The sequence below is a fragment of the Dendrobates tinctorius genome, unplaced genomic scaffold (assembly GCF_039654945.1).
Source record: "Dendrobates tinctorius isolate UK_male_01 unplaced genomic scaffold, ASM3965494v1 ptg000143l, whole genome shotgun sequence".
NCBI classification, from domain to species: Eukaryota; Metazoa; Chordata; class Amphibia; order Anura; family Dendrobatidae; genus Dendrobates; species Dendrobates tinctorius.
In genome coordinates this window covers 10371726-10391618 of record NW_027361810.1, presented here as the reverse complement: position 1 = coordinate 10391618, position 19893 = coordinate 10371726, and the positions used below count along the sequence as shown (strand labels likewise).

Sequence of the window (19893 nt, the reverse complement as noted above, 5' to 3'; positions counted from 1 at the left end):
CTCTGCGTGTCTCTCCCAGTAATATAGGCTGGTTGTGAGCTCTGCGTGTCTCTCCCAGTAATATAGGCTGGATGTGAGGTCTGTTGTCTCTCCCAGTAATATAGGCTGGATGTGAGGTCTGTTCTCTCTCCCAGTAATATAGGCTGGATGTGAGCTCCGTGTGTCTCTCCCAGTAATATAGGCTGGATGTGATCTCCGTGTGTCTCTCCCAGTAATATAGGCTGGATGTGAGGTCTGCGTGTCTCTCCCAGTAATATAGGCTGGATGTGAGCTCTGCGTGTCTCTCCCAGTAATATAGGCTGGATGTGAGCTCTGCGTGTCTCTCCCAGTAATATAGGCTGGTTGTGAGCTCTGCGTGTCTCTCCCAGTAATATAGGCTGGATGTGAGCTCTGCGTGTCTCTCCCAGTAATATAGGCTGGATGTGAGCTCTGCGTGTCTCTCCCAGTAATATAGGCTGGTTGTGAGCTCTGCGTGTCTCTCCCAGTAATATAGGCTGGATGTGAGCTCTGCGTGTCTCTCCCAGTAATATAGGCTGGTTGTGAGCTCTGCGTGTCTCTCCCAGTAATATAGGCTGGTTGTGAGCTCTGCGTGTCTCTCCCAGTAATATAGGCTGGATGTGAGCTCTGCGTGTCTCTCCCAGTAATATAGGCTGGATGTGAGCTCTGCGTGTCTCTCCCAGTAATATAGGCTGGATGTGATCTCCGTGTGTCTCTCCCAGTAATATAGGCTGGATGTGATCTCCGTGTGTCTCTCCCAGTAATATAGGCTGGTTGTGAGCTCTGCGTGTCTCTCCCAGTAATATAGGCTGGATGTGAGCTCTGTGTGTCTCTCCCAGTAATATAGGCTGGATGTGACGTCTGTTGTCTCTCCCAGTAATATAGGTTGGTTGTGAGCTCTTTGTGTCTCTCCCAGTAATATAGGCTGGATGTGAGATTTGTTGTCTCTCCCAGTAATATAGGCTGGATGTGAGATCTGTTGTCTCTCCCAGTAGTATAGGCTGGATGTGAGATATTGTGTGTCTCTCCCAGTAATATAGGCTGGATGTGAGGTCTGTGTGTATCTCTCCCAGTAATATAGGCTGGATGTGAGCTCTGTATGTCTCTCCCAGTAATATAGGCTGGATGTGAGCTCTGTATGTCTCTCCCAGTAATATAGGCTGGATATGAGCTCTGTTGTCTCTCCCAGTAATATAAGCTGGTTGTGAGGTCTGTGTGTCTCTCCCAGTAATATAGGCTGGATGTGAGGTTTTTCTTTATCCAGGACACTGCTGTCTGCTCATACATCAGCTCACTTCCTATCCTGCACTTATTTCTTCCTCCTTATCGGTAGCCTCTTTGCGTTATCCCGCTCCCCTCACTGTAGAAGCTTGTGTACAACCATCTCCACCTCCTTTCCGCTATCTCTAAAACTGAGTGAACGGAGGGTTAAAGAGCCATCAGAAGCAGGAGCTCTGATGGATTTGTAACTTTTTTGCTAAAGTTTTCACCTAGTTATTGTCTGTAGAATATTTTTTAACAAAGACTATTTACAAAGTTTCTTCACTGTGCATTTAGGAAGAAAAGTAACAATAAAAAAGTGTAAGAAGGGGTACATATCCTGTAGGCTTATTGGGGGTCCTGGGGTTGGACACTTTCTGCTTCCTTTTAGTTCTTTTAGCCATAGTAAAAAAAACAAAAAACATTTTAGAATAATTTTGCACTAGAATGTGAAATCGCGTGTCACAGAAAGAGAGGGCAAAAGATATACGCAGAAGGTATCTGGAAATTGCTTGTCCATTTTATAGCGCTCATTATATACCCTCTTACAGAATGATTAGAGGGGTCCTCTGTTTACTCTGACACCACTCGCCGTTTTGTTATGCCGGTGAGCCGCCTGGCCTGGGTGACACACTGCTACACACGCCACCCAGCTTTCCTGAGCACCTGCCAGGCACACTGCTTGCCTTCTGGCACACACAGGGTAACATAACCAGGCGGCACTTTCCCTCTTATTACATTTTAGATTTAAATTTAGATAAAGTACTGTGCTTAAAAAAAAGTCACAGAGGAAATAATAAAATGACATAAAAGGCAAAAACAATACCAAAATAAAAGGGATAAATACAGAAACAGATTGGATCTTTGAGACCTTTTTGATGGAGGAGTCGCCGTGGAAATTAGAACAGATGTACGATTCTCGTTGTGTCTCATGGATCTGTCAATAAGCTTTTCTGAGTGAGAGATTTTAATAAGTCCCATCCCGGCCCCCAGAACCTCCTCCTGGTCAAGATGGCTAATTGTATGCAAGAAAAGATGGGCACAAAGACATCATTCTAACTTATGTTATATTTTCCCACTGTGGAATAATACGATGCCATATTTCCGAGAATACAATCACCATCCGGCACATAGCAAACACGACTAGGGTATATCCATCACTCGGGCTGGTATTACATTGCGGTGGTTTCCCATGACTGAAAGTCCCGATGATTGGAAGCACAGAAGCGATTATGTCCCCAGATCACAGATATATCGGTGGATTGTGTGGACACCAGGTTATTGTATACATGGTGTGGAAATATTCCATTGTGCCATGTGATGTCCCTGGTGTGGGCTGGAGAAATCCAGTCTACCTTAGGGACAATTATCATTCCAGGATGTATTATTTATATATTATATGACATAGCGCCACTAATTCCACAGCGCTTTACATACATTATCGTCACTGTCCCCATTGGGACTCACGATCTAGATTCCCTATCAGTATGTCTTTGGAATGTGGGTGTTAACGAAAGAAATCGTAGGAAACCTCACGCAGACAAAGGAGAACATACAAACTCCTTGCAGATGTTATCCTTGGTGGGATTTGTATTCTGGACTCCAACGATGCAAAGCAATACTGCTAACCACTGAGCCACCATACAGTGCTAACCACTGAGTCGCCATACAATGCTTACGACTGAGCCACTGTACAGTGGTAACAACGGAGCCACCGTACAGTGCTAACCTCTGAGCCACCATAGAGTGCTAACCACTGAGTCACCATACAATGCTAACCACTAAGCCACTGTACAGGGCTAACCACTGAACCATTGTATAGTGATAACCACTGAGCCACTGTACAGTGCTAACCTCTGAGCCACCATAGAATGTTAACCACTGAGTCACCATACAATGCTAACCACTAAGCCACTGTACAGGGCTAACCACTGAACCATTGTATAGTGATAACCACTGAGCCACTGTACAGTGCTAACCACTGAGCCTAACTGTAACCATCATCTGTACACCCACTGAGGTAACTGGAAACCAGCAGCTTTGGATGTGACTAGAGGACGACAACAGCGTAATAAAAATAATTAATGTTACATGTTCAGGAATCTGGCGGTGGTCCGCACCTCCCACCTTATTCCCCTGGGCCTCACTCTGACATAGAAGCTGACAGGCACAAACTCTCCATATTTTTATTGAAAATCGAAAAAAAAAAAAAAAAATTTTAAGCAAAAAATCCCCTCATTTAATTAAAAATAAAATGCTCCTGAAAATGTCAAAATATTTAAAGTTAAAATATTAATATTATTATTAACTTTCCTATATTTCTATAAAATTAAATATGCAGCAAACCAAGGTTGTAGAACTTTCTAAACTTCAGTTCCTTCTCAGTCGCAGACAGTGCTAGCTGCATGCATGATCATACAATGGATCAATCATTCTGTGACTCCACCCACCGGACTCTTAAGAACAGAGCAAGCAGGAAATTTAATCAATATGTTAATACTGAATGTTTTTACAAAAAACTATGCATACATCTGCTTGGCTCTTCTAATCTAAATTCCCCATCAGTATGTCTGTGGAATGTGGGAGAAAACTAGAGAACCTGTAGGAAACCCACGCAAACACGGGGAGAACATACAAACTCCTTGGTGGGATTTGAACTCAGGACCAGCGTTACAAGGCTGCAGTGCTAACCACTGAGCCAACATGCCACCCTATAATGAAAATCATTCAAGGATCTAGACACGTTTGACTTTTAACTTTGAGAACATTATTGTCACTCGTCCATGAATCAGCGCAGCTTCAGTCCTGGAGTGATTTCCCTTTCTGCAGCCTATGATGGGTCTTCTCTGCCAGGTGCTGGAAGTCATTGATGCTAAGGATTTTCCCTGCAGAGTTTGCAGTAGTTTCTCTTTTTCTAAACAGGTACACAACCAATGTGATTCCTTCTGTGCTTTCTTGCCTGTCTACGACCTGTGTGTCCTGCCCTCCTTGAGGACATGGGTGCAGTTTCCCCTCTCCACTCTCTGATCTGCCATGTACAACCTTCTCTGCTGTATCTAACACAGAGAAGAAGACAGACAGCAGCGGTGCACTTTACAGACAGTATGCAATATATCAGAAGCAGTAGGACAACCAGCTAGGTGAAGGAGTTGTACAGACTCTACAGCCGCAAAATGGTAGAAAACTGAAAAAAAATGAAATCACAATATTGAGCTCCAGAAATAATCTAAGAACGCACAAGTCCAAAATACCAAGCGGAAAAACACTGAACCCTTGTAATACACAATAGTGCCATAAAGTGCCCACATAGTGCTATACAGCGCTAACATGATGAAGTGTAATAGACCCCACGTGTCAATGTGATGCCAGGTGAGGATAAAGTTAGTGCACCTACAGTGCAGCACGGCGGCTGAGACCCCCAGGGGCATTCGTCCCATTTTTCTATGCTACAATCAGGTCCTTTTTTATTGAATTTGACTTTCGAGTTCTATAATCCCCATTTTTCTTTATTAGAAAGACCCCCTCAATCCTCTTCCGGGGTCCACCTACATCCTACAAGCTCTCGCTACAGCCAAACTGCCACGACATTGTGAACTCGCTGATACCTGGCGAGTTCCTCGTACACCCCCGTAATTCATGGTATCCTGAGTCCCTAGATCCACGCTTCCCGCACGAGAGGCTCAGTTATTGGAAAACCCCAGTGCGAGGAAGCGGAACACCGAGGTTAATGGATGACCAACGATGGGTCTACAAGGAGCAGATAAAGGTTGTGCTGACCCCTGGGAAGAGTCTCGTCCCTCTTCTTACCTGCAGGGACCGGTGGGCTCAGCTCTTCATCAATGTCCCCATAGAAGCAGCTCCGACCTGGCACCGAGATGTCCGTCATCTGCTGTGGGACCAAAAGGACCCGGCAAAAGTCCTACCGGCCGCAGGAGACCCCGCCATGGCTGCTCAGCTTCCTCTTCGCGCTTCAGGTAATAGATGATAATCTGACGTGATCAGATCAGTGTTTACGGCTCGCCAACTGTTGCCAAACTGCGCCATGCGGCTGTCGTAGCATGCTAGGAGTTGTAGCTGGAAAAACGAGTAAATGACTATGGGATAATTGATTTGCTATTTTATTGTTGCGCTCACCCCCTGCAGCACCTCTTGGTCCAGACCTCTCTGCTCTGCACCTGTCACAGCCTCTTCCTGCAGCATCGTCCGCTGACACCCCAAGATCAGAGTCGTTTCTTGGCCCGGAGCCTCTTCGTCTGTGGCATCAGCACCAGTTTACAAAGTAGTCTGGGAACAAGGTATTATGGCGCGCTACCGATATGCTGCAACGTAACGGGGATTCCGGATAAACTTTTATTCTTGACAATGCCACGATGCTTTCCTATATCTCTGCTTGCTGACAGTGAAAATATATATATATATTTTGTAACTTAAGCAGCAGGGAAAACAGACATTTAAATGGAAGGAGATTAATACTCGTTTTGTCAACGTTGCACAATTTTTGCAAGGCGTGGTATTCTGGGTGAGCGGTGTGTAAATTAAGAAGTCGCGCCTCCTTATTGAAATGGGCGCATCATACAACTGCCATGCGGCACTGCTGGAGGTGTTCGTCCGCCATGGGCCGATGTACGTTTCCGCGGTACTTTACACCACATCATGGCAATAATGATGATTGATTTGTCGGGTGTGCCTAGCCGTGCAGCATCCTGCCAGAGCTTGGCCTGATTTTGTAAAATTGGCAAAAGTGTCTGGAACTGGCATATAAACGCCAAAAGTCACAACATTTTTGCTCAACTTTGAATTAGTGAAAATATTTGCAACATCTCAAGGAATTTTACACCATAATTGTAATGACTCTGTGTCACGATCCATTTTTGGATCTGTGGCAGATTTTTCCTTTGCATATTAATTTTTTTTTCCTTTCAGGCCATCGGAGGTTAATATCATTCCCCCCCCCCCCGCGCTGGTGTAATTACATGGCTGGTCAGTTTGCTGGTGCAGGCAGTGACCACTCCCACCTTCCTTTAAAAGGTCACCTGATGCTTCAGCTGACTGTTGGTGATACACTTCCTCTTTCGAGACCAACCAAGCTGGAGTCGGGAGCTGGCTGAGTGCACTGGAACTTCAGCTATTACCTTGATCTGGTGCCTAACTCTGCTGTGCGGTGCATTGCAGCAGAGAAAGCTAAGTTTTGTTTTTTAGTTGATTTAACCCCGAGGTGTCTTATCTTTCCTTTTGTTATGTTGGTGCAGTTCACTTTTTTTCCCTGTCTCTCCTCCTGGGGAGGGGGTTGGGGGTTTAGCTCAGGGCTAAACAGGAGTTAGGGACAGGTCGGTGACTTGGGCCTCACCACCTTCAAGTGTACCCCCAAGTTAAGGAAAGTCAGGGCACTCCCTTAGCCTGAGGGGCTGTTCAGGGGCCCAGGTCCCTCGTCCCCTGTTTTCCCAGACCTGCCTCGTGAAACTCTGCCTGATACAGAGCACACAGTGAAATCAATGATAAATCTATGCTCAGCTCCCCCTAGTGGCTGCAAACAGAATGTTATAATTTAAAGAGGACATTTCACCAGGTCAAGAAAGTCCAGTTTGCTCTTATTTGAGTCCTGCTGCTCCTCTGAGTATCTCATTTTTTTGTATGTTACTCACCATACGGCTCCAGAGAAATGCAACTTTTTATTTAGTGCTACTTTTTATGGTCTTTACCAAATAGGATGTGGCTCCCAGGGTAATTATGCAGAGAATCCTAAAGACATGCCCCAGAGAATATATTAGACACTCCTCATTGATAATGCAATGTCAATAGATTGTATAAATCTGGGAATCGGAAAAATAGAAGAAGTGGATCCAGCTCACTCACAGGGCTTACTGGGACTCATTTCTAAAAATGTCTGAAATAAAACTGTGCTTAATGCCCAAATGATCAGAGCTCCGCTTTTACCTTTAACTAGGCAAGGAGCCTAAAAACCCTTTTTTATGTTTCATTCTGAGAGCACTTATTTTTGAGTACAAATTACCTGGTAACATCATTCTCAGGGTCAGTACGATTACAGTGACACAAAAAAAGATAGTTTGTTTTTTTTACTATTTTAGTGGCTAAATACAATTCTGAATGTTCTAATAAACATTTTCGTTTGTCGCCATTTTCTGAGACCTGTGACTTTTTCATTTCTCCATTGATGGAGCTGGGCGAGGGCTTTATTTTTATACTAGCAAAATGTAGTTTTTAATAGTAACATTTTGGACACATATGATTTTTTTGCATTTTTCATAGATAAAAAAATGAAATTTTGGTGCTTCAGTTTCTTTGGATGGCATTTAACATGGAATAAATACTTTTATAATGTCATAGATCACATTCTTACCGAAGTGGCTAGTAACGAATATGCTTTTTTTTTATTTATGTTTTAAATATTTTTATTTTTAACTGAGAAGTAGGGGATTAGGGGGATTGTTTTTTATTTTTTTTTTATATACTTATTAACTTTACAGTTTATTATTATCTAGCAAACTTGCTCCTGTAATGCAGCATATAGTGAAAATGACGCACAGTGTAAGAAGAAGTAAGTGCAACACAAAGGGATAAGGGGAAGGGAGTCCAACACTAGGGAAGTAGGGAGTGGAGACCCCTAGGCAGATCTAATGTCACCCTGTCTGTCCTAATCGACCCCAAATAGGCTCCGCACCTATCGCTGAGCAGCATACCTATTCCCTTCCTGTCCTTAGCAGTAAGCCCTGCTTAACGATGGATGGGTTGAGCATTGGTTGATCCCCACTACAACTAAAGACAAATGGGATTGACAAACAAGGGGAACACTTAGCTTTAGTAGACTCAGAGAGAAACACAGACATCCTCCAAACACCAAAGATAAAGATAGCTGACTGCTATAGCTCCAAGCCTCAACAAAGACGAAATGGAAATATCACAGACAACTCCCATCAGCAAGTTGGGAGGTATAAACACCTGGGTCCAGATGTGTCCAGAAGGAAGGTTGCCACTGGATCCCAAAGTCAGAATGCCAGGAAGAAGGCTGCAAAATACTGCTGAGACCTTCTGCAGGCAGATGCAGTGACAGACAGTTGTCTCTAAACTTTAGCTTGTTGTTGGGTTTCACATCAGTGATAAATGGCGATGACTGGAGCCTTCAGAAGGAAGGAACTGATGGGTGCCCTAATAATAGTTGTGCAACCAAGATCAAAAAACTTAAATGCTTCAGTCAGAGATTGACACTGGTATTAGGTGGTTTGATTGCTGCTGATAAATACCAGCTCCGACTCCAGTATAACAGAGTTGGCACCTGCACCTCTATGGAGCTGGCACAGCTCCGGAGCCACTCCATGCACTCGGCTTGGTCACCAGAGCGATGCCAGTCCCAGAGATGGGCATTGTCTTTCAGGTTTAAGTCCCTTTCAATCTATTGCAGGATGATTCTAGTGTCACAGTGATTTCTCTATAATACAAAGGTTGTACAATCATCCATCTTGCTTTGTCAGTAGACTGTTCGCACTTTGTGCCGTGCTGCAATATTCCCCTTGTTCCTTTGTTTTGTGAGCACCTTTCCTGTACCAGGGTGAACACAATGCTGGATCTACAGAGTCGGTGTGTACTGTGCATCATGACTGTACAAATCTGTATGGAAACTGAGACATTGGGTCACCTATAGTGACTGGTGCATTGGGAGAAGAGATGGCACCACACTGTAACCCATGACGGTACCCAATATTTTTATTAATATTGTTGAAATATAGTTTTTGCCTGTAAGATATTTTCAATGGTTTTCTGTTTTGGTTGCAGATGTGAATCTGATTTATAAAGTCTTGGCCTTGATTCTAAATCTTTTACTGTTTTGTGTATACAGTTCCTATGCATAGCAATATGACTTCCCTTACAGACTATAAACAGTTCCTGTGTAGTAATATAATATTAGGATCTATAGGTCTTCTAGGGTTGATTAAATAAATGCATTTTTTTTCTACTTTAGTCTTGATTCTAAATGATTTACCGGTTTGTGTATGCAGCTGCTACACAGACCTATGTGACGCCTTGATTGCAGACTATAAATAATCCGTGTGTAGTCAGGACAGTAGTGATGTTTCATGATCCATCTACATCCCATGACCTACTGAATGTTGAATAGCAAGAAGTGCAGCATGGAGAGTGACTATTTGAAAGCTCATTTTGTATTACTCTATGGAGATTGAAACTTCAGCAGTAAAAATCTCTCCCCTTTCCTGATGCAGTTTTTTTGCTACAATGTATCATGTTTAACAAAACCATTGGAATGAGCAGGAGAATAAGTTGGCATACATACAATGTATAGGAGCATGTACACACTGTGGCCATTTAACAGACAAAACCCGAGATAGAAAACAACTAACCATATACTCGTCTGTAAGTAAATAGTAATAGTACATGTAAGTAACATAGGGGACTTAGTAAACACAATTTTTGATAAAAAAAAAAGCTTAAATGCCATCCCATCATGACAAGGTGTACCTCAATCGGCGCGGTCCTATGTACCATGTTGGTCTGGATACACAGCCACTTAGCTCAGACAATTGCAACAAAACCTCAGCTGTGAGATGTCTTAAATTTGTTCAGGTTTTATATTAAAAAGCAGTGTTCTCTTTCACTGACAGCAAGCAGAGATCTTGAAAATTGCGTGAAATTTAAAGTCCTATATTACAAAATTATATAGGAGTTCGTCAAATTTCCTCATGAAGGTATTTCATGGCTCGCTCATTTTTGGGGTAGGGACTGACGAGAGTTGATCAGTGGTCCGCAGAGTAGGAGTGATGATTGGGCAGGACTGGTGCTGACTATCTATATTTCCCAGGTTACCCTTGGTGCAGACCCCAACCTTCGAGCTGCTCATCCCGGCCATAATCCTCAGCAGATACAATGCTGGTAGTGATACTCCTGCAGGAGTGGGTGAGTCTCATCTGTATCACTCCATGTAACACTGAGATACCATGATACATTGTGTCATTGCACAGAAAAATAAACTCAGCTGCTGCAACACTACAATCCCCAGCATTCCCTGGCAGCCCAGTATGGACATAGGCACAAACTCATCCCATTTCTCATCACGTTGTTGAACTTTGTTCTTACAGATGATCGAGGTCCAACTCATTGCACAGAAATTTCATGTGAACCGCGGGACAATGTTCTCCGGCCAATCACAGAGGTCAGTAAGACATTTCCATAAATATTTATGAAAAATGCATGTAAACAGTGAATGAAGCCAAACAGCACAGCGCCACTCACCATGTAGTGGCCGTTCTCAGGTACTGCAGCTCTGTTCTTATTGAAGTGAATGGGAGCTGATCTGCAGGACCCGGCTGGTGCTGAAGTCCGCAGGCCACTAGTACAATCTGTTTTCTGCAGGTGTCGGGGGCTCTGCTAGTCTCTGGACTCCTGCAGGTTCTGTTTGGAGTTTCTGGACTCTGGGGTTGGATTTTGCAGTTCTGCGGCCCTATGGTCCTTGCACCAGTGCTCTCCATCATCGGACTTTCCTGCTACAAACCTGCGGCCACACTCTGTGCCTCCAACTGGGGGATCTCCATGAGGTGAGCGCGCCAAAACATTTTACCTGTTAGCACAAGAAGGAGGATTTATACTCTAGTCCCATCCAGAGCTGCATTTATAACTTGTCTTGCTACAAGAAGAAATTATTCAGTTGCTTCACACCATTTATTCTAGTCACATCCAGAGCAGCATTCACAATTCTGCACTTAGATTACATCTTCTACTTTAGTGACATCCAGAGCTGCATTCACAATTCTGCTTTTACATTATATCGTATTATCCAGTCAAAAGTGAAATTACAATTCTGCATTGACATTATATCGTATTATCCAGTCAAAAGTGAAATTACAATCTGCATTGACATCATATCTTTTACTCAAGTCACATCCGGCAGAGCTGCATTTCAAATTTTGCACTTTCATTATGTCTTCTACTTGAATGACATCCAAAGCTGAAGTCTGAATTCTGCTGCCCCTGCCGATTCCTTACCGAAAATGTGCTGCTTATACGTGGCGCTTCACACTAGCTGCATCTCCCACAATGCGATGGTGCCGGTGATGACAGATTTCTGAATGATGTTTCTTATGTTGCAGCCTCATTGCAGTGAGTGGACTATTGTCACAAACCCTCCGCTGTGTGCACCTGCCTCTGTGTACCCGGGCAGGGGTGGAGAAGAGATACGCGCCTGTGCTCCGCATGCTCTCTGTAAGTCCGCAGATTACGTCTGATCCCCGCAGGACATTACTAGCGTCACATAGACCTCAACGCATTCTGCTGCTTCCCAGCTGTTCCTCCCGATCTCCTGCATCTGGATCGTCTGCAGCTTCTGGGCTCCTGACCCCGCGGAGATTCCAAGTGACGTCCGTCAGGTCCAGAACACGACGGTCATCACTACGGACAATCCACAACAGACGCTGTCGGCACCGACAGAGAACCTCACCGAACCGGCACCATGGTTTTATTTCCCATATCCTGGTAGAATAATCCTATCCTGTGTGATACTGTCTGCTGAGCCGTGTATCTAATCGTATCCTGTGTGATACTGTCTGCTGAGCCGTGTATCTAATCCTGTGTGATACTGTCTGCTGAGCCGTGTATCTGATCCTATCCTGTGTGATACTGACTGCTGAGCCGTGTATCTAATCCTATCCTGTGTGATACTGACTGCTGAGCTGTGTATCTAATCCTATCCTGTGTGATACTGTCTGCTGAGCCGTGTATCTAATCCTCTCCTGTGTGATACTGACTGCTGAGCCGTGTATCTAATCCTCTCCTGTGTGATACTGGCTGCTGAGCTGTGTATCTAATAATTTCCTGTGTGATACTGTCTGCTGAGCCGTGTATCTAATCCTATCCTGTGTGATACTGTCTGCTGAGCCATGTATCTAATCCTATCCTGTGTGATACTGACTGCTGAGCCGTGTATCTAATCTTGTCCTGTGTGATACTGACTGCTGAGCCGTGTATCTAATCCTCTCCTGTGTGATACTGTCTGCTGAGCCGTGTATCTAATCCTCTCCTGTGTGATACTGTCTACTGAGCCGTGTATCTAATCCTATCCTGTGTGATACTGTCTACTGGGCCGTGTATCTAATCCTATCCTGTGTGATACTGTCTACTGGGCCGTGTATTTAATCCTATCCTGTGTGATACTGTCTACTGGGCCGTGTATCTAATCCTATCCTATATGATACGGTCTGTTCCTATAAGTGCATACACACTTTTGATAACTGCTGGAAAAACCCGCCGATCAATATTCCTCCAGACATCCACTATATACACTAACCTCTGATCTATGACACTGACTACACAGGAGCCCTGGGGTGGCCGCATCTAAGTCTGGAGACGGCCGGAGTGGGAGCAGCAATGGCCACAATCAGCAGTCTTTCTTCTCTGGGATCTTACATCCTATGTGCTCGGTTGTTGAACTGTCCACCGCTCCCTTCACATTCATGTAATCGAGGGATCAGTATGGAGGGGATTGGGAACATCTTATCTGGAATTATAGGCAGCGTCTGCGGAACAGGATCCAATATTCCCAGTGCTGGAATCACAGGAATCACACAGGTAACCAGAGCAGCAGCCGTGAAAATAATCCAAGTGATATGTGCACATAGTGGCAGTATTATAGTAGTTATATTCTTGTACATAGGAGCAGTATTATAGTAGTTATAATCTTGTACATAGGAGCAGTATTATAGTAGTTATATTCTTGTACATAGGAGCAGTATTATAGTAGTTATATTCTTGTACATAGGGGCAGTATTATAGTAGTTATATTCTTGTACATAGGAGCAGTATTATAGTAGTTATATTCTTGTACATAGTGGGCAGTATTATAGTAGTTATATTCTTGTACATAGTGGGCAGTATTATAGTAGTTATATTCTTGTACATAGGAGCAGTATTATAGTAGTTATATTCTTGTACATAGGAGCAGTATTATAGTAGTTATATTCTTGTACATAGGGGGCAGTATTATAGCAGTTATATTCTTGTACATAGGGGGCAGTATTATAGTAGTTATGTTCTTGTACATAGGGGCAGTATTATAGTAGTTATGTTCTTGTACATAGGGGCAGTATTATAGTAGTTATATTCTTGTACATAGGGGCAGTATTATAGTAGTTATATTCTTGTACATAGGGGCAGTATTATAGTAGTTATATTCTTGTACATAGGGGCAGTATTATAGTAGTTATATTCTTGTACATAGGGGCAGTATTATAGTAGTTATATTCTTGTACATAGGGGCAGTATTATAGTAGTTATATTCTTGTACATAGGGGCAGTATTATAGTGGTTATATTCTTGTACATTGGGGCAGTATTATAGTAGTTATATTCTTGTACATAAGGGCAGTATTACAGTAGTTATATTCTTGTACATTGGAGCAGTATTATAGTAGTTATATTTGTCACGGGGTCCTTCTCCGATACCACACAATCAACAGAGCGAGGGAAGTATGAACAATCCCAAAACCTTTATTATGGGCAAAACTAGAAGGTCCATAAACATTCCACCAAACTGAGGATATATTAGTCCAGAACACAAATGCAGTCCAGTAACAGGATAAAATGTCCAGGGAGATGAGAGTCCAAAACTCTAGCAGCCAGAGGATAAAATGGGTCCATACGCTTCCATACAGTCAGGCTACAGGCTATAGACATACAAGGCAACAAGAAAAACACTATGAAAATCAGTGAAATAGAAATATACACAAAATGATATCCACATACCGGTAGCCTACCGCACCATCACAATATTCTTGTACATTGGAGCAGTATTATAGTATTTATATTCTTGTACATAGGGGGCAGTATTATAGTAGCTATATTCTTGTACATAAGGGGCAGTATTATAGTAGTTATATTCTTGTACATAGGGGCAGTATTATAGTAGTTATATTCTTGTACATAGGGGGCAGTATTATAGTAGTTATATTCTTGTACATTGGAGCAGTATTATAGTAGTTAAATTTTCCCTTCACCCATGACAGCACCACATGAGAGAGGGATCCGCCCCGCCAGGACAGGAACCTACTGAGACATAAGGGGCGGCACCTCTCCCCCGCTTCAGTTGGGTTCCCGTCCTGGAAAGGAATCCCACTGTGGCGGTGCCTGTCATGGCGAAGAAAGAAGAAGAGGAAAAAAAAAAAAGAGGACCCAGGTCCGTCCCGGCGCGGGAAGAACAGGGAGCTTACCTGTAGCGCCGGCTGTCGGGTCCTGGAAGCGCAGTCCCCGGGGTTCCTCTGGACTCCGGGTTTGTGCGGGCGTGGATGGGATCCCGGTAGCTCCGTGAGCCCCCACCGCGCCGCCCTCCCCTCGCGTACGTCGCATCTCGATCCCCGTGGCAAGGGAGAGACGCTTCTTCCAGCCGCTGACGTCAGCGGCGCTGTGGATTCTGGGTGCGCCGGCTGACGTCAGCAAGAAGGCGACGGTGTAATGGCGCCTGAGGTGACGCCGGCCGGCTTTCTGAAGCGGTCGGCCGGCGGTCGCACGGTGGAGGGGGAGGGAGATGCTCACCAGGACTGAGGCGCGTAATTCAAAAAGAGGAAGCAGCGGCAGAATGAGCGGTGCAAGATGGAGTCAGAGCAGGAGCGCTCAGTGTCCCTGCCTCCCTCACAGCCCTCTGGCAGAAAACATGGAAGCCATTCAAGCAGTAGTCGCCCCAGCCGCAGGTCGGGGTGTTATGAGCTCATTTTTTGCTCCACCAGCTGGGAGCTCTCCTTCTGTTCTCCCTCTGGTAGTGACAGGAGGTAGTGAGGTTAGTTTAATTGGTAATGGTCTGCCACCTGACGAGGAGGATAGTGATTGGATCTCCGGAGTATCAGACTGGATATAAGATAGCCAACGCCCTATCCTGTTGCTGGTGATTCAGTCTGTTTCTCAGGTCTTGGACTTCAGCTCTGCTCCAGTCATCTCAAGTTAAGTTTGTTTTTTGCTAATGTTCACACTTGCTCTTGCTGGTCAACTCAGTTTTTGTGTGGTCGGCCAGCCCGGCTGGGCTGTGCTAAATTTCCACTCTTATTTTTCTGTATTTGCCTTTTTGTCCTTTAATTAGATTGGCCTCTTTTTGCTCTGTCTCAGAATATTCCAGAGTGCTGATATAGTGGGAGAAGTCTAGTGACTTCAGGGTTAATTTTGTTATTATTACATTATTTTTGGTAGGGTTTTTTGGCAGATTGCAGACAGTATCTTTCCTTTCCTGTCCTTTCAAGTTAGTTTGGCCCAATCGTTTTCTCAGCCTATATTTCTGCCTTTGTTTGTGTTTTCATCTTGCTTCACCGTCAATACATGTGGGGGGCTGTCTTTCCTTTGGGGTCTGCTCTGGGGAGTTAGTTTTCCTCTTTTCTTACTTTAGGCTTATTTAGCTCTCTGGTTGTGACGAGGCATCCAGGACCACCATAGACATGCTCCACGACTGCTTCTAGCTGTGTGTTAAGATCAGGGCTCTGCATTCTGCATAGTTACCAACCAACCTCTCTGGTTTTCTGAGACTTAGCGTGTTTTGCTTTTTTCCTCCTCGGTGACCCATTCATAACATCGGGGGACTCCTCAAGGTCCAAAGAGGACAGGTCACGTGCTCCAACGCAGCCTCCGAATCCGGTACCCTTGATTACGGGTGGTGAGTGATCTTCGTGAATGTTAGCATTATGTTAATAGTGATTTTCTGTTGTATGCTCTACCCCGTAGGAAAGGCCCAGAAAAGCAGGAAGCAAGAAGAACAATAGGGAATGTGCTATATGTAAAAATCCCTTAGCAAGAGATTGGCAGAAAGATCTCTGTGCCTCTTGCATTCAGCGAACTATGGCGGAGGAAGCGCCTAGTTTCGCTGCCAATTTGATATCCACCCTCAGGTCAGAAATGGAGGGTTCAATTAAGTCCCTATTGAAAAAAGGGAAGAAAAGTAGGAAGAATCCCCCTAGTTCTCCCTCAGAGTCCGCATCAGCCTCGTCTCAGGCGGAACAATCATCCTCCTCAGACTCCTCGGACAGTGACACGGGGGGTAAACCATGTTTCCCTGTAGAAGACACAGATGCCATCATAAAGGCCATTAGAACCACAATGGGCCTACAGGAAGAAAGGGCGGCTAAAACCCTAGAGGATGTCATGTTTGGGTGGCTTCAAGAGAGGAAAAAGCGGACCTTCCAGTGAATGAGAAAATCCAGGCGCTTATTGAGAGAGAGAGTGGAAGAAACCTGAAAAATCGGGGGGCCCTTCCGTCCACCTCTAAGAGGCGATATCCCTTTGAGCACAAGGATGCGGAGATATGGGATAAAGTCCCAAAAATAGATGCAGCAGTTTCCAGATCTTCCAAAAGGTCGGCCTTGCTCTTGGAGGACTCAGGGGTTCTTAGAGACCCGCAGGACAAAAAGGCGGACTCATATTTGAGGCACGCGTGGGAAGCGACAGCAGGAGGACTAAAGCCGGCGATAGCGGGCACCTGCACGACATGCTCCCTCATGATCTGGCTGCAGCAGTTGGAAGAGAAGCTGGCATCAAAAGTCCCAAGAGAGAAGATTTTAGCAGATATGTATCTCTTGCACGGGGCAGCGGCTTTTTTGGCAGATACCTCGGCAGACTCTGAGGTTGACTGCTAGGGCAGCGGGACTATCAAACGCTGCTAGGCGAGCATTATGGCTTAAGGGCTGCCCGGGTGACCTACAGTCTAAAGCGAAATTGTGCTCTCTCCCCTGCGATGGTCGGTTCTTATTCGGCAAGAACTTAGACGATATCCTGGAGAAAGCAGGGGATAAGAAAAAAGGCTTTCCCAGGTTCCCGACGGAACAGAGAAGACAGCCCTTTCGGAGGGGAAGATTCAATAGGGCGCGGCCTCCCGCTGACAGGAGAAGATGGGAGGATAAAAGGAAAAAAGAGTCGGGATTTATGTTTGGTGGGGGTACCTCCACCTCAAAGAAATCGCCACAATGACGCCAGTATTCCAGTGGGGGGGGAGATTGGCACTCTTTTTCCAGGTCTGGGAAAAGATCTCCTCCAATACCTGGATCCTGGGCATCCTAAAAGATGGCCTGAAAATCCCCTTTATTCGCCAGCCAAAACCCGTGGTTGTCATTACACCCATCAGGAAGGTAACCGAAGAACAGTTGGCCTTAGAAGTGGATATCCTGACCCTGATAGACAAGCAGGTACTTTACGAGGTCCCACACACGCAGGAAGGAAGGGGGTTCTATTCACCCCTTTTTCTCATAAAAAAAACCGGATCAGTCATTCAGGACAATTATAAATCTCAGAGTGCTCAATCGATGGATAAGAAACCAGACCTTCAAGATGGAGTCGGTGGCCACGGCCGTGAAGCTACTACATCAAGATTGCTTTATGGCCGTAGTCGACTTAAAGGATGCATATTATCACATCCCTATCCATCCAGATTACCAAAAATACCTAAGGGTAGCACTTTATATCCAAGGAAGACTGAGGCATTTCCAGTTCAGAGCTCTTCCATTCGGAATATCCATAGCCCCGAGAGTTTTCACCAAGGTCATAGCAGAGGTGACAGCCTTTCTCAGAATTCACGACACAGTTATAATACCATACCTGGACGATTTTCTTATAGTGGGCAGCTCAGAGGACCACTGCACGGCGCAGCTGAGCCGGGTGACCGACACCTTGCAAGAATTAGGGTGGATAATCAATTTTCAAAAAATCCAAATTACAACCCCTAAATAAAACAGACCTTCCTGGGTTTCATACTGGATTCAGAAAGGCAGGAGTGTCTGCTCCCGGATTCCAAAATAGAGAAGGTACAAAATCTGGTCTTGGCGGCCCGGATCCAACCATGTATGACATTGAGAAGGGCAATGTCCCTACTAGGTACCCTAACATCCTGTATTCCGGCGGTAAGGTGGGCTCAGTTTCACACCCGTCAACTCCAGGAGGAGATATTATCAGCGCAAAGAATGCTAAGAGGATGTTTAGAAGGGAAGCTGGAGCTTTCCGTAAAAACCAGAGATTCTCTCAACTGGTGGCTGAACGGTACAAATCTGACCTCAGGAATACCTTGGGACAGACAGACGACAAATGTAATTTTAACAGATGCAAGCTCCTCGGGGTGGGGGGCACACCTAAGGGGCCTAATAGGCCAGAGCTCCTGGACAGCTCAAGAAAGGGAAGCATCTTCCAACCTAAGAGAACTGTGGGCAGTGAACAAGGCCCTAAGTCTCTTAATTTCATTACTCCAGGGTCGCAACGTATGCATCATGTCAGACAACAGAGTAACAGTGGCATATATCAACCACCAAGGGGGGACAAGATCACACTCCCTAATGAAAGCGGCGAGCGACATTCTGAGCAGAGCAGAGGAACACCTACACTCCTTGACAGCCTTACACATAAAAGGGGCAGAAAACATAGAGGCAGATTTTCTGAGTCGCAATACCCTGAAGCAAGGAGAATGGACACTAAATCGTTCCATCTTTCAAAAAATAACGCAGCTTTGGGGGAAACCAGTAATAGACCTCTTTGCCAACAAGTACAACAGGCAAACAGAAAGGTTTTGCTCTCTGAACCCGAGAGAAGAGCCATGGGCAGTGGACTCATTGCACGGGCAGTGGACTCATTGCACATCCAGTGGAACTTCAGGCTAGCTTATGCGTTCCCCCCCAGTGGCTCTGATCCCAACAGTTGTCAGGAAGATCAGAAGCGATAAAGCCAGGGTGATTCTAATAGCCCCATTTTGGCCGAAAAGGCCCTGGTTCTCTCTACTACAAAGAATGTCCCTCTCCGATCCATGGGTTCTGCCAGAGATCCCGGACCTACTAGCGCAAGGGCCAATATTCCATGCTCAGGTCAAAGGATTCCATCTGACGGCGTGGAATTTGAAAAGTCGCTTTTAATGGATAGAGGGTTCTCCCCTGGGCTGGTGGCCACTCTGCTAAAGAGCAGGAAACCAGTGACTACTAACATCTATGGCAGAACATGGAATAAGTTCCTAGGTATGCCGTTAGGAAAAGAACCCCCGATTAGTGCCATCCTGGAATTCTTACAATCGGGGTTGCAGATGGGACTAGCAGTGAACACAGTTAAGGTTCAGGTATCTGCACTGGGGGCACTCTGCAACTGCAAATTGGCATGAAATAGGTGGGTAGCCAGATTCATTACATCCTGCCATAGAGCTAGGCCTATCCCAATACCCAGAATAGCCCCCTGGGATTTAAACCTAGTGCTAGAAGCCCTTACAAAGGAACCATATGAGCCGTTACACCAGCTACACCTGAAGTTTCTGACCCTAAAGACGATCATTTTAGTGGCCCTTACGTCAGCCCGCAGAATAAGCGACTTGCAGGCCCTCTCAATAAATCCACCCTATACGCAAGTTTTTCAGGATAGGGTAGTGTTAAGAACAGACCCCGCTTATCTCCCTAAGGTAGCGTCAGATTTCCATCGGGGTCAGGAGATTGTCCTCCCATCCTTCTGCGAGAATCCGAAAAATTTGGGGGAGGAAAAATTCCATAGTTTGGATGTTAAGAGGGCTCTCTTAGAATACATATCTGTCACTAGCCAATGGAGGAGGTCCCAGTCCCTATTCGTAGCTTTTCAGGGTGCCAGGAAAGGCTACAGGGTTTCAAAAGGGACTATTGCTAGATGGATTAGG

The 19893-nt window shown here is 45.1% G+C and overlaps 1 protein-coding gene across 1 annotated transcript in view; it reads left to right on the top strand.

Moving 5' to 3' along the window:
• Positions 1 to 3807: 3807 nt before the first annotated feature.
• Positions 3808 to 19893, top strand: part of SLC23A3 (solute carrier family 23 member 3) — a 29591-nt gene continuing 13505 nt past the window's right edge. Inside the window, exons 1-8 of the mRNA XM_073545431.1 lie at positions 3808 to 5231; positions 5401 to 5552; positions 10088 to 10182; positions 10365 to 10438; positions 10639 to 10820; positions 11373 to 11484; positions 11565 to 11754; positions 12593 to 12846. Of these exons, the coding sequence (XP_073401532.1) occupies positions 5133 to 5231; positions 5401 to 5552; positions 10088 to 10182; positions 10365 to 10438; positions 10639 to 10820; positions 11373 to 11484; positions 11565 to 11754; positions 12593 to 12846 (1158 nt within the window). The 5' untranslated portion in view covers positions 3808 to 5132. The remainder of the gene's footprint in view (positions 5232 to 5400; positions 5553 to 10087; positions 10183 to 10364; positions 10439 to 10638; positions 10821 to 11372; positions 11485 to 11564; positions 11755 to 12592; positions 12847 to 19893) is intronic.